The sequence below is a fragment of the Pantherophis guttatus genome, chromosome 1, assembly GCF_059756535.1.
Source record: "Pantherophis guttatus breed Tessera chromosome 1, ASM5975653v1, whole genome shotgun sequence".
Classification (NCBI taxonomy): domain Eukaryota; kingdom Metazoa; phylum Chordata; class Lepidosauria; order Squamata; family Colubridae; genus Pantherophis; species Pantherophis guttatus.
In genome coordinates this window covers 54,472,349-54,489,937 of record NC_142063.1, presented here as the reverse complement: position 1 = coordinate 54,489,937, position 17,589 = coordinate 54,472,349, and the positions used below count along the sequence as shown (strand labels likewise).

Sequence of the window (17,589 nt, the reverse complement as noted above, 5' to 3'; positions counted from 1 at the left end):
GAAATGTTATGCAGCCATTAAAACAACCTCTAGGCATTTGCTGCTCTGCACTAAGCCAGTATTTATTCCTATGGATTTCTGTTCTTATGAACCTGTCTGAACCTGAACACTTTGTATATTAACAATTGTGAAGCCAAGCCAGAAGACCAATGGAATATATACAGTATATTAAGAAAGTAAGAAGCTGATACAAATACAGGCCTGAAATCCTAATGTGTATTTTTAAACAAAACTTGTTAAGCCAATCTGATTATTTTCTTTGACTAATACTCCCAAATTAGTAGATGAATGAAAAGCTGTGTTTTAATATTTAACATATATAAAAAAGATTGATGCAATGCCTCATATATATTGTGAACCACTCTCCACTCTTAACATGAATTGATATTGCTTGCTACTCTTACATGGATTAAAAGTTAACAGAAGGGTCATAAAGAAGAATGCTAAAGCAGATATTTTAAAAATTTATTTCAATTTGTATGGCCACTCACCACACTGTCATGACTCTGAGTGACTAGAATGTTGAACTGTAGTGAATAAAGCAGAAGAGGCTGCATAAAATTCATTTTATTTGATATTTCAGATAATCTGAATGGATTAGATCAAATAAATTTATAGATAAAAGAGGAATTGAAAGAGGGAGTTGCAAGTATTGTTGCACAAGGAGAAAGCATAGCTAGACATAAGAGCAGAAAAAAATACAAGTATAATTATATTATGCAGGCATGGCGGCCAAGCAGTTAAGATGCTGGGCTTGTTGAGCAGAAGGCTGGCAGTTCAAGATCTAAGTACTGCATGGCAGAGTGAGTTTCTTTTTTTTTTTTTTTTTAATATACTTTATTGAGTTTTCTAGTATTTAAAAAGACAAAATACAATCTCAATCTTGATCCGGGGTACGGTGTATACACATTACATAAGTCAAATATTGGATGGATTCCATCCATAACTATCACTATACATTATATTATACAATACTATATAATTCTCTACATTTCTATACAATTGAGTCCATTTCTGATGTTTAAGCAACTATAGCCTATTATCATACTTTTATCCTATTCTTTAACCAGTTATACCAAATTCCCCATACTTCATAGTGCTTTGAATTTTCTTCATTTTTTAGCTCGTTTGTCAGTTTAGCCATCTCTGCGCACTCTAGGATTTTATTTATTAATGTTTCCTCAGAGGGGGTAGATTTAGATTTCCAAAGTTTCGCAAAGGCTATTCTAGCCGCAGTAATAATTTGGATTGCCAAATGGGTTTTATTATTGTTGAGACCGGCAGAGTGAGTTTCATTACTTGCTCCTGTTCCTGCCAACCTAGCAAACATGTAAATACAAGTAGATAAATGGGTACCATTTTGGTGGGAAGTTAACAGCATTCCATGCACTTTCTGCATATAGTCATGCCAACCACATGACCACGAAAACATCTTCAGTCAACATTGGCTCTATGGCTGTGAATAAGTGCTCATCAAATGTGATAAGCACTGCCTTATAGAGTCGGACATGACTGGCAGGGGAAACATTTACTTTTATTTTTATAAGAGAAACAGAAGTTTGTTGAGAAGCTATCGTACTGAGTGAGATATTAATCATGAAATTGTAGCAGAGGGGTGGGAGTGCTATCACTGCATTCAATCAAATGTACTTAATATGCTGAAAAATGAGCTTTGAAAAAAAACCCTTCAAATTTCAATTATAAGTTAGTATTCCACAGCCCAAAGACATCACTAAGGATCTTTATTTAGGAGTAATTTTACACTTTTACAAATTCCCTATTTTACAATTAACTTGATTCATTAATGATATATGCATGATTTCATGTGACACTTCAAGCAATTAAAATTAGGCAAACAGCCTGAAGCAGGAGGAAAGACTGGTGGCTAAATGCTCATTTAGTTTCCTTGTATGCACATTGGATATAATTGGATTTTCTGAAAGCCACTGCCTTATTTATATTTACTTATTAGTGGAACTGTATGGCTGCCCAATGCACTACAAAAACTCTGAATGGCTAACAGTATATAAAAATATTAAACAAATAAATAATAAAAAATAATATGTGCAATCCCAGATTCATAACACATACCTACCTGTAAATGGACATTTTCTGACCATGACTTTTTAAAAAACTTAACACTATTTCCTTCCTGGTAGACTCATACCCAATAGAGAAAATTAGCCTTATTTGATGTAAGAGAGATTTCTTTCTTGTGAGTGCAAGATAAACACAAACACATGCAGAGTAGCAATTGAAAACAAAAACACCACATATTGTGTAAGTCACATGAATCTTAGTCATGATAAAGAAGGCAACAACTTTCATGAGTAACCTGCCAAGAATGAAAGGTAAATTCCAATAGAAAGTATAAATTTTAAGTGAATCAATACACGCATGACATAATTTCAATATGGAGAAATGTTACTTAATTTATATAAAGGCTGGAGGTTAGTGAACTTCTCACTGGTAATTTTATATTAAGAATTTCATATCCTGAAGCAAGTGAATGTACACAACAATAAATCAGGTAGGTGACATCAAGTTTAGGAACATAGTAATGTTTTGCCAAGAGTCAGGCAGTGGCCAGGTGCCAGACAATTGGTTCTTTGAGGATTCAGAGACAATGAAACCAGTGAATCAGGAGAATGTAAGCTTTATTAATAACTTTAGTAGGCAGATTTTAACAGGAATATAAAACATAACATACCAAGCAAGATGCTCTCCCTTCAGCTGTTGAGAGCCCCCTTTGACAACAGCAGAGATATTCCAAAGGCCCAGATGAGTGATCAAGCTTAATTAGTGTAATGTAATTAGTACCAAAATGTGAATAGTCACTCTTCATGCCAATGATAGGGTTGTATTGTCCTTTACCATCACTACAAATCTACAAATGATTCTTGATGAACATATCTTTTCTTTTATGTACACTGAGAGCATATGCACCAAGACAAATTCCTTGTGTCCAATCACACTTGGCCAATAAAAAAAAAATTATATTCTATTCTTTATAACTCCTTTATCCAACAATGCCTTGGACTCTTTAGAAATGGCCACTGAATTGGCATTTTTTTCCCATAGACATCTTATAACCTTAATAATCTTCAGAAAAATATACTCATTTAGATGTCAACAAATAACAAATATATTTTTAGAAGGTATCTCAATATCTACTCCAAAGAAGTGTAGCATCAGATTGATTTCCTATATGGAAATCTGATTGTTCTAGGAAATAATGGGCTGCTTTTATTTATTAAATTTATATACCGTCCATCTCATCAATAAGGTGAATCTAATTAAACCTTGTTAAAAAATTAAAAGTAGCTATCTTTACAGTGGCTGTATTTGTATGACAGAATGAATCATGATTATTAAACTGCACTTTATTTTAGAATGTTGTGTGGCCTTAGCCTGATTCATTGTTTTGTGCAAGCTCAGACCCAGACTGAGTAAATCATAGTAAAAATAATTGGATGAATATTTCATATGAACATGGCCAGTAGTTCAGGAAGTCTGAACACTTAATTATGAACACAAATGTTAATGCAACTTTGTAAATAAGCCCATAGAAACTTAAATATGTGCTGACTAAAATGGTGAGGACAGAATATAGTAACTTTTTCAGATACCAGACAATAATAATTAATCATAATAGCTAAAACATTGTGAGACTACAACATTTTGTATTATTTTGGCAATCTTATCCTCAACATCTCAGGTTCTTACACAATATTAAGGTCATCCAAAAACCAAGATTCTGCAAGATGTCAGACATTTTCAACTGAAATCTCAGTGTTTATATGAATATTAAAAACGTGTGAGATCTTGTCTTTAACATTTGATAAAACAGGGTACTGGGAATATGTGTGAATAAATCCTTTTATTTTCCAAGACCATGTTTAGAGGGGTACTCCTAGTTGTATTCTGGATTAATTCAGAGACTCCTAGGATTTATGTGTGATAGAGACAGAGACAGAGTGGCAAAAAGACCGACAGCTAGTCTATGGTCACCCAGTGAATTTCATGAAGGGACTTGAATTGTCCCTAAAGTAGTCATTTCATTACAGTATCACACCAGCTTCATTTATGGTTTAAGAAGGCAGCAATTTATTTGAAAGGTCCTTTTTTCTGATTGGAGAAAATAATACAAATGAAATGTGTACATAATACATGAAAATGTTACAGTTACTTAAAATAAACACCCCAGTATTGATAGGTAATACTTAGTTGTATACTCAAGTCCTACCTAAAAAAGAGCATCATGTATGGATATATTCCACTGGAGAATGATCCATCTGTGATAGATAAAAAATACTTAAAGAATGATTGGATACCTGTAGGCTTCAAGGCCAAATACATCCAACAGGGTGCTTTTTTTTGTTGTTTTTGGCAGTCGTAGGTAAGTGATTTACTATTGCCTATTCCTAGGATGTTTACAGTGGGACACAATAAAACAACTCAGGAGTAAATAGCCATCATCACTTAAAAGGAGTGGGGGGGAAGAGATATACAGCACCTACTGAAGCCAAGTTGGTCTGGTTATTTAGTGCCTAAACCAGAGATTGCTCTGTATCTAGAGAAGGACTGACAGAGATACAAACTCAAGGTAAACTGCTCCAAACTCGATTGCAGAAAATATGACTTCAGTAACAAGAGTGGTCAATGCCTGGAATGCACTACCTGACTCTGTAGTTTCTTCCCCAAACCCCCAAAACTTTAACCTTAAAACTAGAGCCTTGGTACTACAGTGGTTTAAAGCACCGTTATTAACACAGCTGCCTGCAATTTACTGCTGGTTCGAATCTCTCCAAGGCTCAAGGTTGACTCAGCCTTCCATCCTTTCTAAGGTAGGTTAAATGAGGACCCAGTTTGTGGGGGCAATAAGCTGACTTTGTATAAATATACAAAAGTATGAAGGCTATTGCTGAATGCACTGTAAGCCGCCCTGAGTCTCCGGAGAAGGGCGGCATATAAATCAAATTAAAAAAAAAAAAAACTGTCTACTGTTGACCTCACCCCATTCCTAAGAGATCTGTAAGGGGCATGCATAAGTGCACCAGCGTGCCTACCGTCCCTGTCCTAATATTCCTTTTTACTCTTACTCTTTTCATGTTTTCAAATTATGTTTATACTTTTACCTGTTATCTTATATATGCTTGACAAAATAAATAAATAAATAAAATAAAATAAATGAGTCTGCAGCGGCAAAAACACAACGAGAAGGCGAGTGGCTTTTGTGCCTGCAACGCCCTTCAGGTTGAGGCACGGCCACTGCTCAGCACAAACACACGGGTCACTTCAATAACTGTGAAAGGGGCGCCCGTGTGTTTTAACACAACCGGACAGCATGGACTATTGTCAGGGGCAAAGGCGGGCTACGGGTGTCCTTCAGAAACGACTGTGGCGCGCCAATTCTTGGGAGATCACGAAGGCGCCTTTCCGGACGCGACTGCCGAGGCTTCCTCGGCTCGGCTTCCCCACGGAGCGCCCGAGTGTTGGTCTCACTTATTAAGAACCGCCGTTTTTCAAATGTAAATCCCGCTGGATTCAGCAGTTCCCCGCGGCGAGTTTAACCCAGAGAAGCGGAGTGGCTCAAGCGAGAGTCCTCCCCTAACAGGGAAAAAAGTCGCCGGGGCTGCAGAGCAGCGTCGCTCCCCCGCCCGCACAGCCAAGCCTCGCCTCGCCTCGTTCCAAGCGCCGCCACGAGAGAGCCCGCGCGACCCTCCCGGCCGTTGGTACCGAGGCGAGGCGTGACGTCATTGTTTCAGGAAGTGGAGGACATGCCTCCCAGGACCGGAAGTGGTTTTTTTTTTTGTTTTTTTTTTTGGCGCTGCCTCCGCGCCGAGCCGGGAAGGCCTAGAGCGGCGGTTGTGGTGAAGGAGTTGGGGAGGTTGTTGCGGGAGCCGAGTGAGTTAGCCGATGCGCGAAGGGGGGAGCGTCCGATGCCGAGCGCCGGTGGCCTAGCCGCGGAAACGAAAGGTGGGGGAACTGCCGGGGTGGCTTGAGGAGGCCTGTCGCCCTCCGGGGGAGCGGGAGTGGGGAGAGGGGTGGGGACACCCGTGTTTTGGGAGGATCGGTAGCTCAGGAAAACGGCGGTGGCGCCGGGAGGAGGGCGGAGATTTGTGTGAGAGTATCGGGGGCGGAGTACAACAGGCTCCCCGCTGGATCGGACGAAAGATCCTTGTCGTCCGGTGGCAGAAGACCGCTCGATGCTTTCGGCTATTACCCTCCAGCAGCAGCAGCAGCAGGTGATGACCCGAGCCTCCCCCAGTGTGTTTGGGGAGGAGAGGGTGGGTGGGTGGCTGGATTAGATCGCCATTTGTTTACCCTCTCGGCGCTATCTAGAACCGGTTTCCCCCAGTTTCGGCCAAGGTTGCTTGTTTTCCAACAGCCTCTGGCGGTCTAAATAAATAGAATTGGGAGAATCGCTTTTATCACAGCGACGATCTGTTTAATAAGGTAGCTAATTCGGACACCAGTTGGCTAATCGTTTGATCACAGAAAGGAAGTAACGTGCCATTTCCTTATAACCCTTCTCTCTCAATTTGGCAAGGCGAGGTGCCAGTTGACTAGAATGGCTATAGAACAGGAAGATGCTTGTTCTCAGAGAAAGTAGATGCTATTGTATTCATGCACTCCCCCTCCTCCCTTATAATATAACTCTTTTCCATTGATCTACATTGCCTGTTTTACACATGGCCCCTTCCATTATTGTTGTTTTCTTCCCATGATTACATCAAGGATTTTAGGCCAATGCCTAAATTTTAGGTCTCTTTCTTTTTTAATTCTGTAAAACAGTTTAGCCTGAGAGACACTTATAAACAGATAGGTATTACTGTTGTATATTACATCTATGTGACTTTCTGCAAAAATGGAACACACAGAGTTTTGGTTATTAGTCTGCAGGGGATTTTAGAGCCATTCTCACAGTTCTCCATCACCTCAAAAAGACTAAGCAGAAGACCACCTCCTATCTTCAGGATCAGCATTTGTTTTTCTTTAAGTTTCTTTTCTCTATAAAAGAAGTCATTGAAGTATATGATACAGAGGCCATGTTAACACCTGTATTAACTATTAAGATAATACTGTACATAGTAACACAATATAGATTAACTATATCTTCTTCCTTTAGTAAAGCTAACCCAAAGTCATTTTTTGAAAAATGTAATATGTCACTTGGAAATAAATTCTATCATTGTGATGACATGCAAAATGGCTGATTTAATTGTGTCCTTTTTACTTTGGTAGACATTGCTGATGGATGAGCTAGTACATGATTTGGCCTCAGCTCTTGAGCAGACCTCTGAACAGAACAAGCTGGATGAATTATGGGAAGAAATGACTCTGAGCCCAAGGCAGCAGCGTCGACAGCTTCGTAAGAGACGGGGACGCAAGCGGCGTTCAGACCTTACACACCAAGCGGAACATGCTTGCTGTTATAGTGGGGCCTCAGAATCCAGCCTAGAAGAAGTTGTGGAGGACTGCCGGGAAGTGCTAACTGCTTACTTTAGTGACTCTGATGACATGGCAATAGCCAAACATCCAACTCTCAGCACAGCTCTCAAGAATAAGCAACACTCATGGCATGAATCAGACTCCTTCACTGAGAATGCACCTTGTCGACCCTTAAGGCGCCGTCGAAAAGTTAAGCGTGTGACATCAGAAGTGGCAGCTAGCCTTCAGCAGAAACTCCGAGTATCGGAATGGACTTATGAGAAGGGCTGCAGATTCAAATCAGCTAAAAAGCAGCGCCTGTCCCGTTGGAAGGAGAATGCTCCCTGGACATCAACTGGCCGTGGACTCTGTGAGTCAGCAGAGACCAGGGCCTTCCTCAGCAAAGGGGGAAGGAATGAAAGGATGGAGTGTGAAGCAGATGAACAGAAACAAGGTTCTGATGAAAACATGTCAGAATGGTGAGATGTTTAGGCCTTTCTTCTCTTAACTGTGGCTCTAATATTTTACTTTGTTTCTTCAGAAGTAGTGTCTCTTTCTTTTAGGTAGTTCCCTTTTTAACTAGATTAACTCAATCCAGTCTTCTCAGATAATTTATGGAAAGCTGTTTTGCAGGGTGTACTTGTATAGACCAGTATTTTGTATGAGACTAATTTCCAGTGTTTGTTAAGAAAAAAATAAAGTGTGATTGTTTAGTCTTTAGTCAGCATTATTTTAAATGTTATTTATTTTCTGAAAATAAATGGATGATGTTGAAATGGAGATGTTCCAAAAGGAATACTACTATTTTGATTTTTGTGAAACAAGTATCAGTTGAAGTGGTATAATTCATGCTATTGATTTGAGTAGAACATTAAGCACCACGGTGTAATTAAAGGATGTTGAATGAGAATATATAATGCTCTCCATTGCTGGTCATTCTCTAGGCATATAACTTGCACCTTCATTTTAGATGAATTGCATCAGGTTCTGAATAATATGTTATAGATCAGGGGTGTCAAACTTGTGGCCCACAGGCCTGATGCATCACATGCTGGCTATGCCCACGCCCGATTTAGTAAAGGGGGAAAAAGTCGCGATATGTCATGTGATGACTCCGTGACAACGCACGTTTGGCTCCCATGTTCTAGATGGAGTTTAGCAACTTGTAATATTAAATCAAGGTTCATGTAATTGTTGGCCTTGTAAATGAAATTTCTTCACTTGTAGGAAGATTGAGAGAAGAAATGGTCCTGCATGTATTCCCTGAAACCACTTACCTCCAAAAACATGCTATTTTTAATTGATCAGTTTCTTGTCATCAGTTATAAAAGATGTAAGCAATTGATTGAGACTTAGAATGAAGCAAATTTGTTTAGAAGAAGAGGCCCAGTTGGTTCTTCCATTATGTCCTTAGTTCAGGGGTGAAATCCAGCAGGTTCTGACAGGTTCTGGAGAACTGGTAGTGGAAATTTTGAGTAGTTAGGAGAACCGGCAAATACCACCTCTGGCTGGTCTCAGAGTGGGGTGGGAATGGAGATTTTGCAATGTCCTTCCCCCAGGATTGGGGAGGGAATGGGGATTTTGCAGTATCTTTAACCTGCCACACCCACCAAGCCACACCACGCCCACCAAGCCATGCCCACAGAACCGGTAGTAAAAAAAAAAAATTGAATTTCACCACTACCTTAGTTCCTAAGGTCTTGGAAGATATTGTAGATTTTGGAGTAACCTTGGGAGTGTTGTCTGAGTGTAGTTAAGAAAATTTATTTGGTTATAGTTTTATTCAGACTTCATTGAATGCTGAACTATTTCAAAAATATTTTATTACATTTTGATTGAATATGTGAATGGTATGATATTGTAGTCAGATATGATGAATAAAATACCTTTCTTAATCTATACATTTGATATTTAAATAATGGAAGAATTTTTGATAAAACTAAAAAGAGGATAGTCATTAGGATACTGAGGAGTAGAAGTGTTTTCCATGGCTTATAGAATGAATTTTGAATTATTTATTTGATAAAACTCTATAAAAGGATTGTCACCTGGAGTTAATCTTTGAATTTATTTTAATGATTGGTTTTCAATATGTGTTAGAAATAGTAGTTCAGGAAAAAACATACTAGTACCATATTTCAACAGCTTCTGGGTAAAGAGAATAATCTACTAGTCATTACATCCTGTCAAGGAACTTAAATTCACTACTAATCCTTTATACAAATAAACAGTCCAAGAATTGCTTTATATTTTCCTTCATCATCTTAAGTTTAATTAAAATCATATCATTTATCCATCTTCTCCCTTCTTATGTGCTTTTCTTTTTTCTTTTTCTTTTGCCATGTATGGATTATAGTGTGTTGTTTTTCTTTCCTGTTCAGGGAACTATTAGGAAAGCAGAAGCTTTCAATTCTTTTCTGACAGTAAGAAATCAAATAAGGTGGACAGCACTGGTTGGGCAGTATACGTAATGATTCAGTCCTGAATTACATGTTGGTCTTTTCTATATTCAGAAGAATGCTAGATTTAGTAACCCGTAAGGAGTCAGGAAGAGATTAGTTGAAGTAAGACTTTTTTTTGAATTCTCTTAAATGGGCAGAGATGTGCATCCTAATTCCTCTGCGCCCTTAATTAAAATCAGTTAAATCCACAGCATTCAAGAGGGGTCATCCTATAATACTTTAGTGAAGTAGGCATGGAGTCTAAAACCGTTCTACTTAATAAGTTTATAAAGTTGTCAGTTACACTTTGGAGGGACCAGTAGGAAAAGTATATCCAAGATTATGAATAGTATTTTGTTGAATAGAATAAAACGGGTGTCAAACTGGCGGTCCATGGGCCAGATGCATCATGCGAAGGCCACGCCCACCCGAGCTCCGCATAGGAGAAAAACGTCACAAAACATCACAGGACAGTAATCTGACACCGCGAGTTTGACACCCATGGAATAGAATAATAACTTTATTGTCACTTTGAATGTATACTATACATTAAAATGAAATTTTGTTCCATACAGCTCTCAAAGGATCACCACTTCCAATATACACTACATAACTATGACTAACTACCTAACTACCTACCTACCTAACTAACTAACTAAATACAAAATTATGCATATATCCTCATACATGACACAGAGAAACAACACAGTCTAGTTCGGATGTATTCATGTACATTATTCCTGTGGGTTTATACGTTTTGTAGTGTGTCAAATATGAGACTTAATATGAAACATTAACTTGCATCTTGGGTTTTTTAGCTTATTTTCTTTTTCCTCAGATGTGAAGAGGCAGCTTTCGATACCATCCACCATGAGATTCTCCTAGGGTGGCTTCAGGGGATGGGGGTGGGAGGCCTTGTTCTATCCTGGTTCACTTCCTTCCTCTGTGGCCGCTCTCAGTCAGTGTTGATAGGAGGGGAGAGATCCAGCCCTCACTCATTGCTTTATGCAGGGCTCGGTACTCTCTCTGCTCCTGTTCAACATTTATATAAAGCAGCTGGATGAGATAATCCGTCACCAATACGGATTATTGGAGGTATCACCAATATGCTGATGATAGTCAGCTGTATATCTCGGCCTGTGGTGTGTTAAGTGATGCTGTGTTCTCCCTCTCGCAGTGCGTAGAGGCTTTTAGGGACTGGATGGGGAGCAACGGGTTGAAACTACACCCTTGCAAGATCGAATGGCTCTGGGTTTGGGGTTCATTGGCTCAGGGAGAATTGCCACCTTTGGTCTTGGATGGGGTGGCACTACCCCAAACAAATCCTGTGTGTAATCTAGGGATTTTCCTGGACTCATGACTCCTGCTCGAAGAGCAGGTGGTAGTCGTTGCCAGTGGGGGCCTTTGTGCAACTGCAGGTTGTGCCCCAGTTATGCCCTTTCCTGGACCAACAGTCCATACTCACAGTCACTTCATGCCCTAGTCACTTCCCGTCTTGACTATTGCAATGCGGTCTACATGGGGCTGCCCTTGAAGAGCATCTGGAAGCTCCAGTTGGTGCAAAATGCAGTGGCCCGTATGGTTTTGTGCAGACCCTGGGAACTGCATTGTTGCTGATTTGCTTCAGGGTGCAATTCAAGATGCTGGTTGTCACCTTTAAAGCCATTCATGGCTTGGGACCATCTGAGGGACTGTCTCTTGCCGGTCACATCTACCTGACCCATCAGAGCGGGGAGGCAGGGAATGTTGCAGGTCCCATCCCTGAGGGAGATACACCTGGTGGGACCCAGAAGAAGGCCCTTCTCCGTGGTGGCTCCCTTTCTCTGGAACATCATTCCCCCAGAGATTAAAATGGTCCCCACTCTAATACTCTTCCGGAAGATGCTGAAGACCTGGTTTTGCCAGTGGGCCTGGGGAACCCAGAGCGGGATGGAGCCTATTAAATGGCTCGTGTAATTTGCTGTTGCCGGGGCCGGGGTTGGGAGGTGGGGGGTCATTTTATTATATTGTACTATATTAATTTATTTGATTCTTTTTCTTAGTTTTTATTGTTTTAAATGTGTTTTTATATTCTGTAAGCCGTCTTGAGTTGCCATGGGCGAATAGGCAGCAATATAAATTCAATCGATCGATCAATCAATCAATAAGCTGAAGTGGCTACTTTAGAACTTGGGTAAAGAGGTATGAATGCTTGCTTGTTTGGTGACAGAGCAAGTGACAGAGATGGAGTGTTTAGCCTCCCCCTCCTTCTTCAGCCCAGCCTGACCTTCTGCACCTCCTCTGTGCCTCTTGTTTTCTTATTTTTATAGAAAATCAATACTCTGCTTGACACAAACAATAGCTCAGAAGCATAACTGAATGGGGGAAAGCTGAGATCTGTCCATCACCTCTCACTTTAACTCTTCTGAACTATTTAATTACAGGCGTGCTTTGGTCCAGGTGTTGGCAATTGTGCAATTGCTAAATGAAGACCGTTTTAACCAAAGATTGGGTGATCAATAACTCTATAGCAGTAGCTTGTTGGATCAATGGCATTCATTATTTTCTGGTTAAGGCAAGTAGCCTTCTTTGTAACTGGAGGTCATTAATCAGTGCTTACTGGACTGTATGGCCTGTACTAAGGGACTGTGAACTTTCCAGTAAGAATTTAATGTAAAAATAACCTAGTTTGTATGATCATTTGGGTGAGAAAAGTGAGAAATGAGGCTTGGTCACTTTGTTATTTTTGTTTCATTCCATTTGAGGATTTGGTAGTACTTCCAAAACAGATACATGTCAAAACCACAAACCCTCATACCCTAAAGTTGCCAATTACCTAACACTGTCTTGTCCTGCTACCTCCTATCTACTTAAGACCTGTAAGTAGATGTATGATAGAATTTATTTATAAGAGAACAGGTTACCATTTTGTTTTGCTCATATCTTTTATTGAGAAATGAGAACAAGGATCACTCTGAGTTTACATTTAACGGTGAAATAATTGTATAAATTAAGATAAGATACATAAAATAAGATAACTTTATTGTCTTTTTTTTTTACTGTGAGCACACTGGCCCATGTTAAAAATGAAATTCTGTTGCCTTCTCTCAAGAGAAAGTGTATATTTACCCAAACACATACATAACACACATATACACATGCTATATACATACATAAATATGTACCTGCACATATACAGATTAACAGAGCTGGAAGGGACTTTGTAGGTCATCTAGTCCAACCCCACTGCCCAAGCAGAAGATCCTACACACCACACACACACACACACACACACACATCATCATCATCATCATCATCATCATCACTGTCCATTTTGAATACATAGTGGAAAGAGGAAACTTGAGAGTTCACAAGGTTGATGCTATATGGAACAAAACTGAATCTAGATGTTCTGCTTCGGGTACCATAAAGCTTCCTCCCAGAATGTAACAAGGAAAACAAGTTGTGAAGAGGATGTGTAGTGTCCCAGACAATCCTGTGGACTCTGCTCAAGCAGTGCTTATATGCCATGTCCTGGATGGAAGGGAGTGAACTTCCAATTATCTTTTCTGCCATTCTCACCATTCTCACCATTCTCTCCATCACCTTCCTGTCTGAAGCAGCAATGCTTCCAAACCAGACAGTAATGCAATATGACAGGATGCTCTTCCTCTTTATAGTGCTCTTAGCCAATTTTAGAGACGCTACTGGTGTCTACTGCCATATTCAAGTGGTCCTCGATTTACAACCACAATGGAGTCCAAAATTTCTGTTGTTAAATGAAACATTTGTTAAGTGAGTTTTGCCCCATTTTACGACCTTTCATGCCATAGTTGTTAAGTGAATCACTGCAGTTGATAAATTCTTAACCTGGTTGTTAAGTGAATCTAGTTTCCCCATTGACTTTGCTTGTCAGAAGGTTTAGGTTTAGGTTTTATTTGATTTATATACCGCCCTACTCCCGAAGGACTCAGGGCGGTGAACAGGCACAAGATAAAACACATAAATACAAAATTTAAAAGCAGAATAAAACCAAATTAAACAATTTGGCTGCAGACAGATTTAAAACACCCCAATAATTAAAAACAGATTAAAATTTGCATTTTAAAAACGGAAAAAATTAGGTCAGGCCAGCCTGATGGAAGAAAAAGCCTTGAGAGTGCGGCAGAAGGTGCGTAAATCCGGGATCCTCCGTATCTCCAGGGGGAGCTCATTCCAGAAAGTAGGTGCCCCCACAGAGAAGGCTCTCCCCCTGGGGGTCGCCAGTCGACATTGTTTGGCCAATGGCACCCGGAGGAGCCCCTCTCTCGTACCGGCCGGTGGGAGGCTACTGGTGGCAGCAGGCTGTCCCGTAGATAACTAGGTCCTAAGCCATGGAGCGCTCTAAAGGTGGTAACCAAGACCTTGAAGCGTACACGGAAGACCACCGGGAGCCAGTGCAGCTCGCGTAGGAGACGTGTTACATGGGAATGCCATGTCGCTCCCATAACCACCCGTGCAGCCGCACTCTGCGCCAGTTGGAGCCTCCGGGTGCTCCTCAAGGGGAGCCCCATGTAGAGAGCGTTGCAGTAGTCCAGGCGGGAAGTGACGAGGGCATGAGTGACCATGCGTAAGGAGTCCCGATCAAGAAAGGGACGCAACTGTCGAATCAGGCGAACCTGATGAAAAATCTTCCCGGTCACGGCCGTCAAGTGCTCTTCTAAAGACAGCCGTGAATCCAGGAGGACGCCTAAGTTGTGAGCCCTCTCTGTGGGGGCCAGCGATTCGCCCCCAATAGTCAGTGATGGCACCAACTGACTATATCGGGACGTTGGAAACCACAGCCACTCAGTCTTGGATGGGTTGAGCCTGAGCCTGTTTCTCCCCATCCAGATCCGCACGGCCTCCATCACTTCAAGGGCATCGTTGGGGTGGTCCGGGGTGGAGATGTACAGCTGAGTATCATCAGCGTACTGATGGTACTTCACCCCGAAACCACGGATGATCTCGCCCAGCAGCTTTACATAAATGTTAAATAGAAGGGGCGAGAGGACCGACCCTTGTGGCACCCCACATAGGAGGCGCCTCGGGGTCGGCCTCTGCCCCCCTGCCAATACAGACTGCAACTGGTCGGAGAGAAAGGAGGAGAACCACCTCAACACAGTGACCCCCACCCCTAACTCTTCCAACCGGTGCAGCATGATACCATGGTCGATGGTATCAAAGCCGCTGAGAGATCTAATAGGACCAGGACAGAGGAGCAACCTCTGTCCCGAGCCCTCCAGAGATCATCAACCAATGCGACCAATGCCGTTTCCGTGCTGTACCAGGCCTGAAGCCCGACTGGAACGGATCCATATACACCGTTTCATCCAGGTGCTGGGGGAGCTGTCGCGCAACCACACTCTCAACAACCTTTGCCACAAAGCGAAGGTTGGAGACTGGACGATAATTAGACAACACTGCCAGGCCCAGGGAAGGCTTCTTGAGAAGAGGCCTCACCACCACCTCTTTCAAGGCGGCGGGGAAGTCACCCTCACTCAGTGAAGCATTTATAATCCCCTGGAGCCAGCCTCGTGTCACCTCCCGAGAAGCCAGCACTAACCAGGAGGGACACGGGTCCAACAAACATGTGGTCACGTTCAGTCTACCCAGAATCCTGTCCACGTCATCAGGAGTCACAGGATCAAACTCATCCCAGATACCGTTCTCAAGACCTGCCTCAGTCATCCCCCCTGAAACTACCCAGTCGGAGTCCAGACCTTCCCGAATCTGAGTGATTTTGTCATGCAGATACTGTACAAAGTCCTCGGCTCTACCCTCCAAGGTCATAAAAGGTGATTACCGAATCTTGGGACAGAGCAAAGGTCATAAATATAAACCAACTGCCAAACATCTGAATTTTAATCACATGATTATGGGGATGCTGCAATGGTTGTAATTGTGAAAAACAGTCCATGAGTCACTTTTTTTCACTGCCGTATAACTTTGAACAGTCACTAAATGAACTGTTGTAAATCGAGGATTACCTGTAATGCACTCTGTGGCTTTGCTCTCTAAAGCTGCAATGAATGTTTCTTTAACAAGAAAATACTGAGCAAATGATAAGTGTTAAGTCTCCAATCCTTATTAATATTTGTATTTTTCAGTAATTATGAAAGGGAGACCCTATGCTTTTATTTTTGAACATAACCATTTAACTCTGAGATACAGATGGTTGCAGGAGTTGATTATTATGGGATCTCTTAGTGTCTTTCTAATGGCACTGACAAAGATGCCCCACATAAGTAAATATAAATCACATGCTATCATACATACCTGATCCTCAAATAATTGTCAGATACACTTGGCATTTGTAACTACAGTATATAAACAGAAGAAATGCTGGAGTGTGTTCTTTTGTTTAAAGAAATTCAAGGCCACCTAATTTTCTTGCTTTGTTTTTATTTACAAAATATGAAGCTGACCACAAATCATAATAATTAGTAGAGAAATGAATATCCAAGTATTTGGAATGTTGATCTGGCTGTTGATTCGAGATGCATGTGTTACCCAGGGAGATCTATCCTTCCTTTCTAGTGAAATAAATGAAGAAGATATTCACATGTAATATAAGCACAATGTTATACTGCAAATCATTTTGCTTTCTACCCCTCCTCCCAAATATTATTTTTAAAAATGCCTATTTATTAGTGTATGCTTTTTGTGTCCCTTTATTCTAGTTAAAAAACTGATGTCTGGCTGTTAAAACAATGTGGGCTTCAATTGGCTGGAGAATTATGGGAGTTGAAGTCCACACATCTTAAACATTGCCAAAGTTAAGAAACACTAAATTGAAGCAGTTTAATTAATAAAAGTAACAAAATAATTGTGAGATTGAGAAAATCTGTAATGTTGCCTTTGCTTGTACAGTGTGCCTCATGTCATCATTCAACAATCAGTTGTGCTCATTTTCTCTAACTCCACTAATAGATATCTGTTATTTTCTACTAATAATACTGATATATGATTATTCCTTACAATTATTTTTTAGATATGTTCTTTATATGTTCATTGTGCAATGCTGAATAATTTAAAGAATCATTGCTTACTTTTTGCCCTGGGAAGAAAGCAGTGGCAAATTACTTCAAAAATCTTGCCAAGAAAACTGTGGGGATTTGTCCAGACAGTGGTCAGGGGTCAATATGAGTCTAACGCAGTGATGGCAAACATTTTCCGGAACGAGTGCCCAAAGTGCGCTGTGCCCGAACCCCCAAAATGCAATGCGTGTGTGGCCCCCGCGCATGAGGACCCCGTATACGCCCTGCCCCCTGCATTGTCCCCGCCCTCCACACATACACGGCAGAGACCCAAAGACCAGCTGGCTGGCGGGAGGCACGCACACATGTGCGGCGGAGCTGAACTGGGGCGACAACTTACGTTCCCACAGAGAGGACACTGTGTGTCACCTCTGGAATGCGTGCCATAGATTCGCCATCACGGCTCTAAGGCGCAGGCACCAATCCAAAATCACTAAAGACTGCCTGTTTCAGATGCTCTGGAAGGCAACACCAAAGTTTTAAATAGCTTAGAAACAGCCCTCTCTTTCTATATCCACCCATATGATTGGCTAAACCTTATATTCTCCATTACGCCTCTGTCTCCTCATAAAAATTTTAATGTCAGGTGAGCTGTAGTCAGCGAGATGATGTTCAGCAGCTTTGCTGTATCGCTAGAATGCTCACTTGAAGGCTATTTTTATACCTGCTTTATTCTG

General features: G+C 41.1%; 1 protein-coding gene across 24 annotated transcripts in view; it reads left to right on the top strand.

Moving 5' to 3' along the window:
* Positions 1 to 5,417: 5,417 nt before the first annotated feature.
* GPATCH2L (G-patch domain containing 2 like) overlaps positions 5,418 to 17,589 on the top strand; it is a 44,949-nt gene continuing 32,777 nt past the window's right edge. For 10 of the 24 annotated variants that reach the window (XR_015728915.1, XR_015728927.1, XR_015728916.1 and 7 more), the window contains exons 1-2: positions 5,553 to 6,248; positions 7,249 to 7,913. Coding sequence is in view for 15 of the 24 variants with exons in the window: in XM_087873964.1 (XP_087730090.1) it covers positions 6,210 to 6,248; positions 7,249 to 7,913 (704 nt within the window). In the remaining 9 variants the exon portion in view is untranslated. Of the gene's footprint in view, positions 6,249 to 7,248; positions 7,914 to 17,589 lie in introns of all 24 variants that reach the window. The other 14 variants (XR_015728929.1, XR_015728919.1, XR_015728920.1 and 11 more) reach the window with 7 other exon arrangements.